The 18,772-nt window shown below is 47.5% G+C and overlaps 1 protein-coding gene across 6 annotated transcripts in view; it reads left to right on the top strand.

The window, feature by feature from the left end:
- ccdc120a (coiled-coil domain containing 120a) overlaps positions 1 to 18,647 on the top strand; it is a 25,835-nt gene extending 7,188 nt beyond the window's left edge. For 2 of the 6 annotated variants that reach the window (XM_084367887.1, XM_084367892.1), the window contains exons 2-11: positions 7,967 to 8,139; positions 8,424 to 8,538; positions 8,666 to 8,793; positions 8,918 to 9,031; positions 10,068 to 10,212; positions 10,391 to 10,447; positions 10,658 to 10,757; positions 10,844 to 11,628; positions 13,424 to 13,679; positions 13,784 to 18,647. In XM_084367887.1, the coding sequence (XP_084224013.1) occupies positions 8,092 to 8,139; positions 8,424 to 8,538; positions 8,666 to 8,793; positions 8,918 to 9,031; positions 10,068 to 10,212; positions 10,391 to 10,447; positions 10,658 to 10,757; positions 10,844 to 11,628; positions 13,424 to 13,679; positions 13,784 to 13,889 (1,854 nt within the window). In that variant the 5' untranslated portion in view covers positions 7,967 to 8,091 and the 3' untranslated portion in view covers positions 13,890 to 18,647. Of the gene's footprint in view, positions 1 to 311; positions 728 to 7,205; positions 7,493 to 7,966; positions 8,140 to 8,423; positions 8,539 to 8,665; positions 8,794 to 8,917; positions 9,032 to 10,067; positions 10,213 to 10,390; positions 10,448 to 10,657; positions 10,758 to 10,843; positions 11,629 to 13,423; positions 13,680 to 13,783 lie in introns of those variants that run through there. The other 4 variants (XM_084367889.1, XM_084367891.1, XM_084367888.1 and 1 more) reach the window with 4 other exon arrangements.
- Positions 18,648 to 18,772: the final 125 nt, after the last annotated feature.

Genomic DNA, 18,772 nt, shown 5'->3' with positions numbered 1-18,772 from the left:
CATCAGGCTTCATCAAGTTGCTGAGAGTAAACAGGATGCAGCCTCTTTCACAATAAGAGCATCAGCAGAGAGATGGGCAGGAAGAGAAGAAGAAAATATAAACACATAAAACTGTGATGATCTTTAATGTGGACAGTTTGTCTTCATGTCCTCTTATTGTCTCTGTCTGTCTGTCTAAAGTGTGTGTGTGTGTGTGTGTGTGTGTGTGTGTGTGTGTGTGTGTGTGTGTGTGTGTGATGGTTCTATTAAAGCTGATTTATTCTGAGTTCCTTCAATCAGAAACATTTCCCGTCTCGTCTTGTTCACACAGTGAAACACTGACACACTGAAGGAACAAACAGACAAGTGCTTCACTCTTCAAGTCTTCAGGTCTTTAGCTTCCAAGTCGAGTCTCAAGTCAGTCATTTTCTGTCAAGTCAAGGTCATCAGAACCGGCTCGAGCCGACTGGACTCTTGTTCTGACCCATGAAATCTGAGCGAATTTCCTGTGGGAACCTCTGCTTCCTGTACTTTTACTTTGAAGTGCTGTAGAGGAAGTGTGTGTCTGTGTGTGTGTAAGCTGACGCTGCAGACTGAGCAGAGCGTCAGTGTGAACGTGTCTCAGCTGTGCTTCACTCCTCTGAGCGTCTCCTCTTTGTTCTCTTCTTCTTCGTCTGGATTTAAAGCGACCTGACGTGTCTTCATGTCTCCATGGAGACACAGAGGACACCTGGCTCCACCTGTGAAGGTATTTCAGCTGCTCAGCTGCTCTCAGGTGACCCTGTGTGTCTTCTTCACTTTGTTTTTTTTTTGGGCTGATGGAGCATCACAGTGTACAGATCAGTGTGTTCAGGTGTGTTCAGGAAGAGTGTGATGAAGCTCTGCATGTTAGAATATAAAGCTGTGATTTGACATATATGGCACCTGAACGCCTCGTTCATCAGACCAGCTGATGAGCGTGTGTGTGTGTGTGTGCTCAGGAGGTATGATACATTGAAACAGAAGAAGAAGAACGAGCGTCTAACCATCTGAGTCTCAGCAGACCTGCAGGTTTGTGGAGTCCTTGGTTCAGATCTGGTCCAGGTTCAGTTTGGACTCTGGGGATAGTAAGTAGATCTGAACCCAGAGCAACTGACAGGTCTGGACTGATGTGGTCTTTCCTGGTCTCAGTGTGGAAACCTTCAGCCTTAGAGCTTTTAATGTGAAGCTGAGCTCTCACTTCCTGTTTAATCTCTGACTGGACGACACTGGGCTCATGTGTGAGTGACCCGCTGATCACTGACAGGTCACATGACACCGCTTAAAGGGGCAGTTCACTAAATCAGTCGTTATCGATCTAACGCTGTTAGCACGAGCTGGACCGCACAGTGAGGGTTAAATATGTTCTCCTCAGATCAGGTAGTGATCTCTGTGATCACAGCAGACGAGCTGTATGGAGACATCTGATGTTTAAATCATCTCCAGCTGCTTCAGTTGTTTAGCAGAACGCTGCAACTCTGTTTTACTGTGAAGCTCCAGAAATGTTCTGTAGACTACGAGACTTCACCTGACTTTATATCATCAGGAGGAGATGATGACTGAGCCTGACTTTATATCATCAGGAGGAGACGATGACTGAGCCTGACTTTATATCATCAGGAGGAGACGATGACTGAGCCTGACTTTATATTATCAGGAGGAGACGATGACTGAGCCTGACTTTATATCATCAGGAGGAGACGATGACTGAGCCTGACTTTATATCATCAGGAGGAGACGATGACTGAGCCTGACTTTATATCATCAGGAGGAGACGATGACTGAGCCTGACTTTATATCATCAGGAGGAGACGATGACTGAGCCTGACTTTATATCATCAGGAGGAGACGATGACTGAGCCTGACTTTATATCATCAGGAGGAGACGATGACTGAGCCTGACTTTATATTATCAGGAGGAGATGATGCCTGAGCCTGACTTTATATTATCAGGAGGAGATGATGACTGAGCCTGACTTTATATCATCAGGAGGAGACGATGACTATGTCCAAATTCAGGGGCTGCAGCCCAAGAAGTGCGCATTTGAAGGCCAATTACGTCACAACACTGCGCGAAGGCCGTCCCAATTCAGAGGCTCCTCCAAACGCAGCCCACAAATGCAGCCTGGCCTTCCCTCTTTTCGGAGGACGCACCGCTACTATCCTTCGCGGCCTCACATATCCCAAGATTCTTTGCGCACCGCTGCTCAGTCCCGAAACAGAAGAGGAAGCAAGAGAAAATGGCGACATCAAGTGGCGCAGACATGACATTCAAATTTAAGTAATGGGTTTATACTCGGTTTTTAGTCTTTTGAACATCCAACGCCAGATATGTTTAACTTCAAAACCTCCAAATTTCAACTTTCAGTTAAAACACGTGACGCTGGTGATGCTGTGGTAAATATAGTTGTTATTCACCAATGGGTTAATGTTTATTTTGTAATGTTAATGATTCAATTTAGACTTGACACATTTTGTCATTAATTTTTGTACACACACAAATAAATGTACATGTTTGATAGATTTGAACCAAAACAGACTTTAATGCATATCTTTATTCACAATCGTGACGTAAGGGTAAGGGGCGGGAACATCTAGTGAGGCAACCAGGAAATACTCCGAAGGCTAGACCGTCCCATTTAACAATGATGGACGAGGCGTTCAAAGACCTGTCCGAAAGACCCGGCCCTCCTGGACCGCAAAGGCTAGGTCATTGAAGGCTGCAGCCCCTGAATTTGGACACAGCCGTTTACTGAGCCTGACTTTATATCATCAGGAGGAGATGATGACTGAGTGAACTGCTCCTTTAAATCTAACAGGAAACATCAGCCTTTATTAATTAGTTCCTTTACACACACACAGTTGTTATAGTTGTGTTGTGGTTGTGTAGGTGTAGTTGTGTAGTTGTGGTGGTGTAGTTGTGGTGTTGGTGTAGTTGTGGTGTTGGTTTAGTTGTGGTGGTGTAGTCTTGGTGATGTAGTTGTGGTGGTGTAGTTGTGGTGTTGTAGTTGTGGTGGTGTAGTTGTGGTGTTGGTGTAGTGGTGGTGTTGTACTTGTGGTGATGTAGTTGTGGTGATGGTGTAGTGGTGGTGGTGTACTTGTGGCGTTGGTGTAGTTGTGGTGGTGTAGATGTGGTGTTGGTGTAGTTGTGGTGGTGGTGTAGTTTTGGTGGTGTAGTTGTGGTGATGGTGTAGTTGTGGTGGTGTAGTTGTGGTGATGGTGTAGTGGTGGTGGTGTAGTTGTGGTGTTAGTGTAGTTGTGGTGTTGTGGTGGTGTTGTTGTGGTGGTGTTGTTGTTGTGGTGGTGTAGTTGTTGTGGTGGTGTAGTTGTGGTGTTGGTGTAGTTGTGGTGGTGTAGTTGTGGTGTTGGTGTAGTTGTGGTGGTGTAGTTGTGGTGGTCTAGTTATGGTGTTGTAGTTGTGGTGTTGTAGTTGTGTTGGTGTAGTTGTGGTGTTGGTGTAGTTGTGGTGTTGGTGTAATTGTGGTGGTGTTGTAGTTGTGTTAGTGTAGTTGTGGTTGTGTAGTTGTGGTGTTGTAGTTGTGTTGGTGTAGTTGTGGTGGTGAAGTGGTGGTGTAGTTGTGGTGTTGGTGTAGTTGTGTTGGTGTAGTTGTGGTGTTGGTGTAGTTGTGGTGCTGGTGTAGTTGTGGTGTTGGTGGTGTAGTACTGGTGTTGGTGTAGTTGTGGTGCTGGTGTAGTTGTGGTGGTGGTGGTGGTGTAGTTGTGGTGTTGGTGTAGTTGTGGTGCTGGTGTAGTTGTGGTGTTGGTGTAGTTGTGGTGTTGGTGTAGTTGTGGTGCTGGTGTAGTTGTGGTGTTGGTGGTGTAGTTGTGGTGGTGTAGTTGTGGTGTTGGTGTAGTTGTGGTGTAGTTGTGGTGGTGGTGTAGTTGTGGTGCTGGTGTAGTTGTGGTGTTGGTGTAGTTGTGGTGGTGCAGTTGTGGTGTTGGTGAAGTTGTGGTGGTGTAGTTGTGGTGTTGGTGTAGTTGTGGTGGTGTAGTTGTGGTGGTGGTGCAGTTGTGCTGGTGTAGTTGTGGTGGTGCAGTTGTGGTGTTGGTGAAGTTGTGGTGGTGTAGTTGTGGTGGTGCAGTTGTGCTGGTGTAGTTGTGGTGGTGTAGTTGTGGTTCTTGGGTAAGTGTGGTGCTGGTGTAGTTGTGGTGGTGTAGTTGTGGTGCTGGTGTAGTTGTGGTGGTGTAGTTGTGGTGGTGTAGTTGTGGTGCTGGTGTAGTTGTGGTGGTGTAGTTGTGGTGGTGTAGTTGTGGTGCTGGTGTAGTTGTGGTGGTGTAGTTGTGGTGCTGGTGTAGTTGTGGTGGTGCAGTTGTGGTGGTGTAGTTGTGGTGCTGGTGTAGTTGTGCTGGTGTAGTTGTGGTGCTGGTGTAGTTGTGGTGGTGTAGTTGTGGTGCTGGTGTAGTTGTGGTGGTGTAGTTGTGGTGGTGCAGTTGTGGTGGTGTAGTTGTGGTGCTGGTGTAGTTGTGGTGGTGCAGTTGTACTGGTGTAGTTGTGGTGCTGTTGTAGTTGTGGTGGTGTAGTTGTGGTGCTGGTGTAGTTGTGGTGGTGTAGTTGTGGTGGTGCAGTTGTGCTGGTGTAGTTGTGGTGGTGTAGTTGTGGTGCTGGTGTAGTTGTGGTGGTGTAGTTGTGGTGCTGGTGTAGTTGTGCTGGTGTAGTTGTGGTGGTGCAGTTGTGCTGGTGTAGTTGTGGTGGTGTAGTTGTGGTGCTGGTGTAGTTGTGGTGGTGTAGTTGTGGTGCTGGTGTAGTTGTGCTGGTGTAGTTGTGGTGGTGCAGTTGTGCTGGTGTAGTTGTGGTGGTGTAGTTGTGGTGCTGGTGTAGTTGTGGTGGTGTAGTTGTGGTGCTGGTGTAGTTGTGCTGGTGTAGTTGTGGTGCTGGTGTAGTTGTGGTGGTGTAGTTGTGGTGGTGTAGTTGTGGTGCTGGTGTAGTTGTGGTGGTGTAGTTGTGGTGGTGTAGTTGTGGTGCTGGTGTAGTTGTGGTGGTGTAGTTGTGGTGGTGTAGTTGTGGTGCTGGTGTAGTTGTGGTGGTGTAGTTGTGGTGTCTGCAGCTGCTCTCTTTCATCTCTGTGATGTTGACTTAGCATTATTTTTTCTCTGAAGTGTTTCAGGTTCTGTTTGTTTGTGTTTGTTGTTGTGTACATGTTGTGTACATGTTGTTGACATATTATGTACATGTTGTTGACACGTTGTGTACATGTTGTTGACATGTTGTGTACTGATGGCATCATGGTCTCAGTTTGTTTTCCGAGCTTTTATCAGCTGTTCAGTAAGAGGGGGAGGTGAGTCACACCCCTCCCCCAACACTCAACCTGCAAGGTCAAACACCTGTGTGTGTGTGTGTGTGTGTGTGTGTGTGTGTGTGTGTGTGTGTGTGTGTGTGTGTGTGTGTGTGTGTGGAGGAGAGGAGGAGGGGAGGAGGAGATCGTGTTTGGTGAACATGTTTGTTGATTAAAGTGTGAAGGGTCTGTACATGGTCGGTGGTGCGGTGTTTTGGGAGGAAGCCAGTTTGACTTTTACTGAAGATGGAGTCCTCAAGGAAATCTGGTTTTCTTTTATTCAGAATACTCAGAATGATTCACCTGGACAGCTGCTGACACAGAGGCCACGCTAGTTATCAGGTCTGATGTGTCCCCACTCTTATGAATGGGGGAAATGAGCCCTTTGCACCAGATGTGAGGAAAACATCCGACTGTAACACAGTGTTGAACAGCTGTAACACTGCAGCCTGCAGCTCTGGCTGCTGCAGAGAGCATTTGGTTTTTAATGCTGCCTGGACCACAAGCTTTCCTCGGCTGGAGACATTTTGTCTGTGTGGTCGATTCTTCCCAAGTAATTGAGAAATCAGGGTTGTCTTTAACTGTTTCTTCTAATGTTTGGAGGTTTTCTTGTATAATACACTGATCTGAATTGATTTGATTTATTGGTCTGTCTTTGTACAGATTGTCACAGTGCTCTCCAGATGTCACCATGTTGGATGATGTCTGTTGCTTTTTATCCCAGAATTGATTTTGATTAGTGGTGTTCTCAATATCTTCGAGTTTCATGTGGCTATCATTTAGTTTTTTGTTCCTAATCGTACATTTCTATTTCTTTAACATGTCATTGTGTCTGATGCGTAAGGCTGGGTGGTTGCCGATGTTTTTCATGTGTTATTTTTCTCAGGGCTTTTCTGATGGTCTTGCGTTCTTGATCAAACCATTTGTCAGCGTTTTGCCTTTTAACAGGCTTCAGCTTTAATAGCTGCCTTATGAAATATCATACTGATGTCATCAGTGGCCTTGTTGACACCATCTCTGGTAGAGACATGTTGGTTTTGGTCATATATTGATATGTCACTCATCAGATCAGGTGAGCTGGAGGCCATGATGAGTTTGTCTCCACTGTCTGTCAGGAGGATTTATTGAAACAGCTTGCTGGGTTCCCTTGTTGTGTCTCATTTGATCCGAGAGTTTAAAGGACACATGTATTTGGTTGTGGTCTGAGAGGGGGGATTGCTGTCTGACAGTGAATGCACTGGTAGTGGAGGGGTCCATGTCAGTGACTGCATAGTCTACTACACTAGACCCAAGAGCTGAGGAGTGTGAATCTCCCAGAGAGTCCCTCTGAACCTGCCATTAACTATGTACAGGCCTGAGGCCGACAGAGATGCACTGTCTCCTGCCACTTTGATTTATTTCAGAGTCAAGGTTGTTCTGACGGGTGATGGTTGGTGTGGTAAACAGGGGGCCAGACCAAATACATGGTTGTTGCCCTGTGGGTCCATGACATCAGGTTCGATTCCTGACAGCAAAGATCTCCTTCATACCACAACCTTGCATATGTTTTTTAATCTTATAGAGGGCACCATGACTTCATTATATCCTGGATATATCCCTCTGTCTGTCTGTCTGTCTGTCTGTCTCTCTCTCTCTGTCTCTCTCTCTGTCTGTCTGTCTGTCTGTCTGTCTCTCTCTCTGTCTGTCTGTCTGTCTGTCTCTCTCTCTGTCTCTCTCTCTGTCTGTCTGTCTCTCTCTCTCTGTCTCTCTCTCTGTCTGTCTGTCTGTCTGTCTGTCTCTCTGTCTGTCTCTCTCTCTGTCTCTCTCTCTGTCTCTCTGTCTGTCTGTCTCTCTCTCTGTCTGTCTGTCTGTCTCTCTCTCTGTCTCTCTCTCTGTCTGTCTGTCTCTCTGTCTGTCTGTCTCTCTCTCTGTCTGTCTGTCTGTCTCTCTCTCTGTCTCTCTGTCTGTCTGTCTCTCTCTCTGTCTGTCTGTCTGTCTCTCTCTCTGTCTCTCTCTCTGTCTGTCTGTCTCTCTCTCATGCTCTTGTTTCCTTCTTTTCATCGCTCATTTCCTTCTTCCTGTTTCCTGTTGGGCTCCACTTCCTGCTCTCAGGGACGGTGTCCTGCAGTCAGAGGACACCTTGTTCTCTTCGAAGCTTTCAGAGTTCAGACAGGACAGACGGAGGACAGGCGGAGGACAGGCGGAGGACAGACGGAGGACAGATGTGACGTTGGTTGTTTCTAGTAATAAACATGAATAAATGTTTTGAACAACAAATGATAAAATATAAAGTATGAAGTTTAGTTTGGACATCAGACGTCTCTGAGGGACATCAGGTGTCGTAGATGTGACATCATGATGTCATGCAGCCAATCATAGCGCAGGATCTCACCTGTACATCCTGTGTTTACCTTCAGAGGCACACCTGAGATCACACACACACACACTCACAGAAAGTTTGCAGTTTGAACAACTTGTATTGATCATATTTCATATTGATCTCTGATTGGTTCTGTGTTTAAAGTTTGTTTTGATCAGTTTGTTCTCGTCCAATGAGTGACCTGTGACATCACAACATCTGTTCTCTGATTGATGACTGCAGTGATTGGTTGAACATTAATGTGACTGTTGATGACTCGGTCACGTTGTTGTTCCTGACTTCTGATTGGCCGTCACTCTGATCTCCTCTTCTTCTTCTTCTCTTCTTCTCTTTACAGGTCAGAGGTGCTGAAGACTGTTAGACTCCCCCTGCAGGCCGACCGGGGAGCTACAACTACACTGCCTGCTAACCGCTAACTGCTAACCAACTAGACAGCTGACGCGTGGAGCCGTGCTGTGGTCGATGGCCACAGGAGTGAACTACTGGAGCTCTTATGAACCCAGTTACAAGGTGAGAGATTGATTGATTGATTGATTGATTGATTGATTGATTGATTGATTATGTATAAACTGAAAGCTGGATCAGTGATGAGACGTTCACCAACAGAACAAAATCAACTCAGTTCTGATTCATGATCAATAATTCAAACCAAATATCTGATAATAATCTGAAGTCTCGTCATCATCAGGACGTCTTCATGTGTTCACGTGAGGCCACCTGATGATCATCACATGATGACGTCATCATGTGGGCGGTGACAATAAAGTTTGAACTGAATTGAATGTGTGGTGCAGGTGAGTGAGTGTGTGTGGGGCGGCGAACAGGAGTCGAGCAGCGAGGAGGGAGGAGGCGGAGTCACATGGGAGGCACAAGCCATGGAGGTCAAAGGTCAACTCATCTCAGCACCTGGTGAGGACAAACAACAACAACAACAACAAACAACAACAGACAATGACAATCAACAACATGGAGACATGTTGTTGACTCCTTGTGTTACTGTGTGTGTGTGTGCGTGTGTGTGTGTGTGCACGCGCAGACCCTCTCACCTGTCCGGACAGGAAGCGGAGGGAGCGAATGGCACAGCTGCAGGAGAGGAGGCGGAGCCTGCAGGCGCTGCTCAGCACTCGATTGGCTGAGCTGAGATGCGTCTGTCTGCAGGAGGCGGTGAGTGATGACATCATTAGACTCCCTCTAACAGCTGATTATTCTCCTGGACTCACTTTGATTGGCTGCAGGAGGTTAATATGATGTAATCAAAGGAGGGTTTTCCTGTGTTTTCATTGGTCAGGAGCTGACGGGGGCGGTGCCCAGCGACTACCCCCTGGAGGCGGGAGAGAAACCGCCCTGCGTCCGACGGAGAGGTGGGACGTCTCGCCAAGGAAACCGGAAGTGTCGAGCAGAGGTGAGGAGGATCACCTGGATTTATTGTGAAAGGGCCAGGAACAGGAAGTGCTGATGGTCAAACAAATAATTAATAAATAAAGAAGTTCCCTTAAAAAGTCTTAACAATCGTTGTGGGGGAAGAGGAGCCGCTGGGCGACTGAGCGAGCAGCTGTCAGGATTGGTCAGACAGTCTCTTCTCTGTCCTGATTGGTTGTTGCTCTTTCAAAATTAAACGGCACAAACGGTCATTATCTCACCTGAGTGAGGACTGGAGAGAAGTCGGGAGGCAACTCACATCTGATCTACATGCGACATCTATTGCATGACTGTCCGTCCTGGAAGACGGATCCCTCCTCTGTGGCTCCTCCTGAGGTTTCTTCCATCGTCTTTTTTTTTCCCGGTTAACAGGGTCGTTTTTTCCATCAAGATGGGAAGTTTTTCCTCACTCGAATCGAGGGTCTAAGAACAGAGGATGTCGTTCACTGTACAGACTGTAAAGCCCATTGAGGCAATGTGATTGTGATTTTGGGCTGTATAAATAAAATTTGATTTGATTTGATCTACTGACAGATAGTTAGACAGACATTTTGTTTCCTTGTAGCTAGCAAGCTACTAGCGCTAACCTTAGCCTAGCAAGAATGATTCTATGCTCTGGTACGGCTCGGCCCAACTCCGGGAGACGTCCGTGGCTTTGGTTGGTTCTTGCGGTAATTGATGGGCTGATGATCAGTTTGCAAATATTATCGGCCAATATCGTTGATCTCAGATGAATCAGTATTAATGTTTACGTCTCTGACGTGTTGATTTTTAAGGAAGAGTGATTTAAAATGGTGCAGTTACATCGTTTGTTCTTTAATAACTAATAAATGAATGTTTGGAGTAAAGTTTGCTGACTGTCACACGCATCTGACGTCTCACCATCGACCACGTCGGTCTTAAATTTACCTGAAAGCTGCAGATACTCTGATAACATCTGATCAGAACAAGTCAAACTGACCTGAGATCAGTTTGATGATGATGATGAAGATGATGATGATGATTCTCTTCCTCTGCAGGATGATGTCGACTGTCAGCGTTCAAAACCAAAGAAAACTTTATTCAGCGGAGCTCTGAGGAAACACAGCGACTCTGAACACAACACACACACTCAGACACACACACACCACGGGAAGAGGACTGTACACAGAGGCTGCCACACAGGTAACACACACACACACACACACACACACACACACACACACACACACACACACACACACACACACACACACAGCTGGCAGCAGATGAGAAGTCATTGTTTGAGGAAGACGAGGAAACTTCCTTCTTCCTGCTTTTATTCTGAAGCTACATCTGTGTGTGTGCGTGTGTGTTTTTCCAGACGACACAGTGAGATCAGAGAGCAGCTCGACATCAGACTCAACGGGACACGACAACGGTAACACACACACACACACACACACACACACACACACACACACAGCTCCACCTGCTTATTTTGATAGTTTGATCACAATCATCATTCGACATCTGTTCTGTGATTCTACACTAACCTGTCTGCCTGCCTGCCTGTCTGTCTGTCTGTCTGTCTGCCTGTCTGCCTGCCTGTCTGTTTGTCTGTCTGCCTGCCTGTCTGTCTGTCTGTCAGATGATGGTGTGTCTCAGTGTCGCCCCCTGCTGGTCTCCGCTGGTTCTCCAGTTGAGGTTCTCTACCAGAACAAAACCAGGAAGAACTCATTGCACAACAGGTACACACACACACACACACACACACGCACACACACACACACTGTATAACAGTCAGTCCACCTGAACACTTCTTGTCTCCTCTCAGGTGCGACCACCCAGATGCTCTTCAGGCCCACAGGCCCCTCCCCCTCCCTCCCTCTCACCCCCCTCCCCTCCCCCTCCTCCCCCCCCCTCCTCCCCCTCGCTCTCAGGACTCCTCCTCCTCCTCGGGCCCCTCTGATCCCAGTGCGGCGGAGGGCGGAGTCAGGGTGAATGGCGCTCGCCACAGTCACAGCTCAGATGCCCTCCTGGACCGCATAAACCCCCCAGAGGAGGAGGGGGGTCTGCAGCAGGGAGGATTGTGGGTAAACGGTCTACTGGGGTCCCGGGGAACAAACACGGCCGGAGCGTTCAGGAGCTCTGAGACGCTGACGGACGGACGCACAAGGACGAATATCACACTGAGCGAGGGGGGAGGGGCGGGGCGAGGGAGAGGAGGCGGGTACAGCGAGGTGCTGTTGGACTACATCTGGGGGAAACAGCAGCAGCTGCAGCGGCAGCAGTCCCAGACCAACAACAGGCAGCCAATCACATCACAGCACCAGCTGCTCTACAACGGCTTCTCCTCCCAGCAGCCCCCGGGAGCCCCGCCCACATGCCGCGGTCAACCGAGTGACCAGCGGCGAATCAAAGTGACCCGCACTAAATCCTGCGGCCCCTTCCTCCCGGTGCAGCAGAGCCAGACCGATACCCACAATCCTCCTCTGTCCACCATCCAGCCCGACCCCCACCCCCACCTGCTGCCCCCCCGCCCACCACATCTGCCCCCCACCCAGGACGCACAGCTGGAGGAGGCCACCAGGAGCCTCCACAAGGCCCTCGCCCTGGAAGGTACGGACCACACACTTCCTGTTACATCACAGCCACTTCCTGAGCTCTAGTCACCTGAGTCAGTTCTTCTTCTCTTCCTCTGACCTGCAGCTCAGGTCGGGACAGTATAAAGTCTGAAGATAAAATCTGATGAAACTTTAATGATGTGGAGCTGCAACTGGGTCACAGCAGCAGGAACTGTGTGTGTGTGTGTGTGTGTGTGTGTGTGTATGAAGGTATATCAATGTCAAAACAACCAGAGAGATGCGCAGCAACGGGTGTGTGCACGCATGAGAATTTTGTTATGCGTGCGTGCGTGCGTGCGTTGTTACGTGCAGACTGTATTTCACGCGTAACAAGAAGCTGCGTGCGTACGAAGCAGCGTGCGCACGTCTGTCTGTCACTGTTTGACAAATGTTGTCACGCGTTCACACACGCGTGCGGTCGCAGTTTCTGATGTGCGACCGGAAGTTGATCTGCACCGTGCGCAACACAACGCGTACTTAGACGCCTCGCGTGGTTGTTCTGTGTTCCATGTTCATCCAGTAGATGGAGCCATCGATCAATACGAGATACAGACATACAGACTTTTACATGACATGATTCATTTGTTCCATGAAGACAGAGAAAGAGTTCTGTTGCTGTTTCTTTTACTTTGTTTCTCACATGAGACACAAAATCAATGACAAACATTTGTAAGTTAACCACGCCCCCCGCAGGTGATCAGTTCATTGAGAACTGCTGGGACCGCTGGAGAGGTGCGTTAGGTTTGTGCACCTGAACAGCTGCAACACACTCCCAGGACTTTTGTTGGGAGGGGCGGGGGAAGCACGCACTTTTATCAATGATCCACCGTCCTGGTCCCACTGAGGACTCGAGCAGCAGCGTTTTTTATACATACATACATATATAACAAAAAAAACACTTCTCCTCCTTCTCATTCTTCCTTTATAATTCTGGCAGCAGTGTCTGGCTCACTGCTGCCTCCCCTGGTTGACGACACTTCAATAAAATGAAAAGGCCAACTACGCGAGGCGTTCACGTACGCGGTGTGTTGCGCACGGTGCAGATCAACTTCCGGTCGCACATCAGAAACTGCGACCGCACGCGTGTGTGAACGCGTGACAACATTTGTCAAACAGTGACAGACAGACGTGCGCACGCTGCTTCGTACGCACGCAGCATCTTGTTACGCGTGACATAGTTTGCGCACGTCATTTCCGCCTACATGTGAGCGTGTGACAAAAATGTTCAATTATCTTCATGCGTGCGTGCGTGCGTGCGTTCGCATAAAAACGCATGAATGTTACGCGTAGTCACTACACGTAGTGTGATTACCGGCGTGCAGCAGTCATACGCGTGAACGTGCGTGTGAACGGGGGACCATTATAAGTCAATGAGGAAACTACATTACACGTCAGGCGCTGCTCGCTGCGCAGGCGTCAAAGCACGCGCGTGTGACACGTTCAGTTGATAGGTGCGCACGCATTATGACACGATTCTACCGCCATAGTGTGTGTGTGTGTGTGTGTGTGTGTGTGTGTGTGTGTGTGTGTGTGTGTGTGTGTGTGTGTGTCTATCACACCTGATCACCTGTACCTTTACCCAGACATGCTGTGAATCAGCAGCTTCTGTATCAAAACTTTATTGTGGTCGTAGACGTGGACAATGACGTCCTGTCGTGGATCCTCAGCAGGAAGCTGAGGTACCTGACTGTCGATGACATCACAGGTTATAAGATCGCACTGCAGGTGAGCAGTGCTGACGGGGCAGGAGGACAGGTGGAGGTGATCTGATCTCTCTCTGTGGTCCACAGGTCTGAGGGACTGGTACCTGAGGAACACGATAGGTTCCACCCACCAAAACCTGGCCAGCAGCAAGGTCAACGCAGGGGTCAACACTAAGGTAAACAGCGGGGTCAAAGGTCAGGCCGGAGGGGGCGGAGCTCTGCAGGGCAGACGGAGGATGACCGGTGTCATCCAGACGGAGACGAGTCATCATCACGCTCCGCAGCATCACAAACAGACGCTGCCGCATTCAGCCACGTTCCACGGACACCCGCTGCACGGCAGGTAGAGTCAGCTCACCTACACAGGTACAGCAGGTACACCTGAGCTCCGGTCATGACTGACTCTCTCTCTCTGTCTCTCTCTCTCTCTCTCTGTCTCTCTCTCAGGTCTGTGGACAGCTCTCTCCACCACGACTCCTTCCCTCCTCACAAACAGGAAGTCCCTCTCAGAGACCTGACTCTGGACCAGCCATCTCCTGGAACTCTCGTCTGACTCACCGACCAATCAGGATGCAGACGGACAGATACACGGACCAATCCCAGGCTGGCTTCCTGGGATCAGCGTGTCCTGATGCTTGTTCAGGAGGACTTGCTGAAACTCCGCCCACTGTGATGTCACACAGAGAATAGTGATGTCATCAGTAAATGGGTCAACACGTGTCAGCTGACCTCCTGTGGACCAATGGGAGCGCTGCTCAGCTCTGATGGACCGTTGATTCGACTTCTTCGATGTCTGAACATCATTAAACAGACTCCTCCCCCTAACCCCCAAAGGGTTCTGGGTAAAAACCACAGCTGACGAGTCGGACATTTCAAACTTGAAAAAACTGAGCTGCAGGTGTTTTACTGTCGTTTCCATGACGACGGTTAGTCTTTAATCTGCTCAGACAATCAATCAGACTGAACGAGCTTTTATATGATCATAGTGATGAAGATGATGAAGATGATGAAGATGATGAAGAAACTGTTGCACATAATCACCAGCTGATGTCACCAGCTCCGTCCAGCAGACCAGCAGTCTTTACAGATGAACTCTGATCAGATCAGGTGACCTGTTTGACCCCTCAGGTGAGTCCAGACTCAAACTGTCAGGTGAGACTCTTCAGGTATTCTTACAGTCTGGACTCAACGTCTCTGCACTAAAGTTTAACAGCTGCTGCAGCAGGAAACATGAAGAACAGACGACCAATCACAGCACTCCTCTCCTCACTACCACACCAGGAAGAACCAGTAGGACCAGTGAAGACCCAGTGAGGTCTGTGGTATCAGCAGCATCAGGAGTCAGTTATACCAAACACACCAAAGTTATCAGTAATAATCATATTGATCATCAGTAATAATCATATTGATCATGTCTAACATGCTCAGGATGGTTGAATGGTACCAGCAGCTGTTGGAGCAGCGTCAGGCTGCAGCATGTTGGTCCTGGTGGTCAGACGGTGTAACTACAGCGTGATGTGACGCCTCCATCAGCTCGCTGTGCTGAAGACGCGTCAGTTAAACACAGAATACCAAACAACTGGTTTCCTGTTTGATCCATTCAGTCTGATAACAAAAATAATCTGCTCACCATTAAAGTTAGCAGAGAGCTAAAAAGGGAGTTAGCTGCTCGGCAGGTGTGACCAATGGCGTTACATTAAACCTGGACTCGGTGTTGGAGGCGGAGCCTCGTTCATTCCTATGAGAGCTGCTCAGTGTCGTTTGACTTCCTGGTATAAAATTACTCAGATCTTCCGTGTTGTGCAGCTCACAGAGCGCGAGCACGAGAGACTTCCAGCGACCGAGCCGGCTAACTTCCTGTTTAGCGCCCCGGCTGACGAACACTAAATGATTCAATCTCTTCTAGACTTTCCAAATGTTATTGAACTGAATGGATCAGATTCTGACAGGCTGGGTGTAACTGTCTGGTTCTCACTCTGTGAGGAGGCTCACATGACACTGAGCAGCTTTAATGAGAATAAACGTCTCGCTCACCTGTGACGCCTCGCTCACCTGTGACGCCTCGCTCTCCTGTGACGCCTCGCTGTATACACCCATTATTTATGATCAGGTTCTGAAGAGGCTCCTGATGCTGCAGACTGTTGATCTGGCTGAATTGATGACAGTTGTGTGACAAGTGAACTTGAGATCGATGGATGATTGATGGATTTGAGGAACACAGTGGTTCCTGGTGAGGAGAACGTGAGAACGTGGGTGGAGAACGTTGGTGGAGAGAGAGCAATAAAAGGATGGAGGAGTCGAACTTCTTCAACTTTTCAGGATCATCTGCATCGACAATCAGACGATGATGTCACAGTGTTGATCGATCGGTTTATTGATCGACTGGATGGACTTTTATCAGATGTTCATGTACTCTTCTAAAAACAATCTCGACATCAGTGTTCTGACTTCTGATCGTCAGTATTGATTGTTATTGATCAGTTTGTCTTTTTACTATCAGTTCAGAAAAACCAGCCTGACCTCGACTCCTCCCACAGGAAGCTGTGGTCACATGACACACCTGCAGCCTCTTCAAACACAAGGAGTCACAGATGATGACATCATCAATCACAGACACACTAGCTGTGTCCAATTCAGGGGCTGCAGCCCACGAAGGGCGTGGCCTTTGCGGCCCACTAAGGCTGGGTCCTTCGGAGAGACCTTGAAGGCCGCGTCAACCGTTGTTAAATGGAACACCAGATGTAGCCTACCCGCCCTTATTGTTTATTGTTTGGTTTTATCTCGAACAACAACAACAAATAGCCATCAAAATGAAATGTCAGAACAACAAAATAATGTGTTCGAGAGGGAACAGGAGGAAGCAGAAAGCTTATTTAGTCCTGTCCCTTCTTCACAACTTCCTCACAACATAAAATAAAATACAACACAAAAAAATAAAATTAAAATAAAATACAAAATAATGACAAATAAATAAATAAATACAACAAAACAATTAATAAACAAGGTCCTGAGTCAGCTCGCTGGGCGACCAGAGGCTGAGGGCGTCACTCACCCCCAGGACCCAACATTAGAGGCAGACACACACTTCCTGTCTACAGACTGAACTAGAAGTCATTTAGTCTTATACTCAATGCGGCGGCAAACTAGAAACACAGACTTTGAAATTACGTTGTTGGAAAAAGTCCACCGGGCTCTACTGATGGTTCCTGTTGTAGCTGCCTGTGGGAAATACAGAAGCCAAATGAAATGTGAGTTATTTCTGTTTCTGGCTGCTGAAGGTGATTGATTAACCTGCGAAGTGATTAAAGAGGATGGTTCAGATCTGAGAGCACGTCAGCGATGACGTGTAGCCTGATATTCGCTGTGCGGCCGGAGAATATAAATGACGGACTGATGAGAAGCGGTTCTGTTGGGTCCAGTCCTCGTCAGCGAGCGAGAGCTCATCTAAATGAATCTAAATTCTCCTCCTGGTGTAAAACTATGTGAATTATTTCTGCTTCAACATGATCGACTGAGAAGGAAAGGACAGCCGCTGTCAGACAGCTCCGTCACACTCAGGGTTTCTTCAGGTGAACCAGTGAGCAGGTGAGGTCCACACAGTCAGTTACCACAGTAACAGACCAGAGGTTCAGTTTCCTCTCTCTCTGGAGCTGAACACTCAGTTTCTCTCATCTCAGGGTTAACAAACTCAGAGCTTTCACAAAACCCGCTCTCTGGAACACCCCCCTGGTGTGCTCACCTGTGATGATGTCACATGACGTCGACCTCCTTCAGAGGCTTAGAGGTCTGTCGGAAGATTCTGACGATCATGGATCAAACCACCTGATTGGACACAGACTGGGATGACTGATGATGTCATTTAACATCCTGTGATTGGCTGCAGCTGCTGTCATGTGACTGTAGCTTCAGAGGAGCAGAAAGAGTCCCAGCATGCACTGCTTCAACCTCTGGACCCAGAAACAAACAGCCTGTAAACACACCGACTGTTTCACCACACAGGTGTTTGGAAGGTGGATGAGGCCATTATTCGTGTCCTGAACACTTCCGGTCAGGTGACACAGCTCAGTGTTTACATCAGACAGACGTCTGTAGATCATCGTGTTCGCTTGTTAGCGTCAAACTAATAGTGATGAAATGATTTCAGTCAGGTTACAGAGAGAGTGTGTGTGTGTGTGTATGTATATATGTATATATATATATATATATATATATATATACTCTGAGAGTTAAAGTTATTGAGTGTCATCGTCTCAAAGTTTAGAAGAAATTCAACCTTTGTGTTTTGAATATAAATGACAAAAACAACAATAAACTAGTTCACAAAGTTTATTTTTAGTTTTTGTGCACTTTTAAACTTTTGTATTGTAAAAAGTTTATTCTGTGGTTCAGATGAACTGACAGCAGGCTGGTTCTGACCCATGGCAGGTCCTGACCCGCCCCTGCTGGCTCGTCTAGAAACAACAGCTTCAATATGAAACTTGATTAACTAAATGTTGAACTGCAGGAGACGAATAACGACCTTGTCAGCCTTCATCCGGTCCTGTGCAGCACAAATATCAAGAGCCGTCACAAAGATGAACCACTGAGGTCAGAGGTCAGAGGTCGGAGGTCCAAACCCTCCAGCAGCCTCCAACCAAACTGTTTTTAAAAAGCTTGTTTGTTCACGTTCACTTTGTTTCAGCTTGTGTCAGAGGTTTCATCCTGCTGAGGAACACTATGTAGTTTTGAGGAAGAGAAAAATCTTCACTTTGATTTCTGTGATTGAATAAACTGAATAAACAACAAACAAAGTGTCCTCAAAAGAAATCACAGTTCCAGTGTTGGACTGTGTTTGTGTCCGCAGGACGCTGTAAGGACCTTCCTCCCCTCGAGGAGCCTTCTTTATATGAAAATGTTTGTTTTATTACTTTATTAATATTGTTAATATTAACTTTCTGAGTTTGACATTTTGTCCTGAAACTACATAGTGCAAACATGAGAACAAACCGAGGACGTGACCTCAGCACTGGACTCGCGTCCCCCTTCAGGTCCTGGACCAGCTGTTGTCGTGTCTGTCAGTGTGACATCACAGCGGTCTCTGTGCGATGCGTTCAGGTGCACTCTGTACAGTAGTGTTTCTTTATACTTTGAGCTGTACAGTCTGAACTTTGTGTAAAAATCATTTTCTAACTTTTTCTACATGTTTGTCATTTGTACTTTTTTCACTCTGAATCTTTCTGCTGTTCGATATTGGACGATGAAAAAGCTTCATGTAAATAATGAATGACACTGTAAACATGCTGTTTTTAAATAAAGTTTTCTCTTCACTTCTTCCCATGTACCTGCCTGTTATTAAAGTAATATTCACAGATTCATGTCTGTGCAGGTGTGATGTGAATATATGAACCTGCACTCACACAGGTGTGTAAACTGTCATTATTAAAGCTTTATAGAAAC

Source organism: Pagrus pagrus (assembly GCF_965226575.1).
Source record: "Pagrus pagrus genome assembly, chromosome: 11".
NCBI classification, from domain to species: Eukaryota; Metazoa; Chordata; class Actinopteri; order Spariformes; family Sparidae; genus Pagrus; species Pagrus pagrus.
This window is presented reverse-complemented; position numbering and strand designations above follow the sequence as displayed.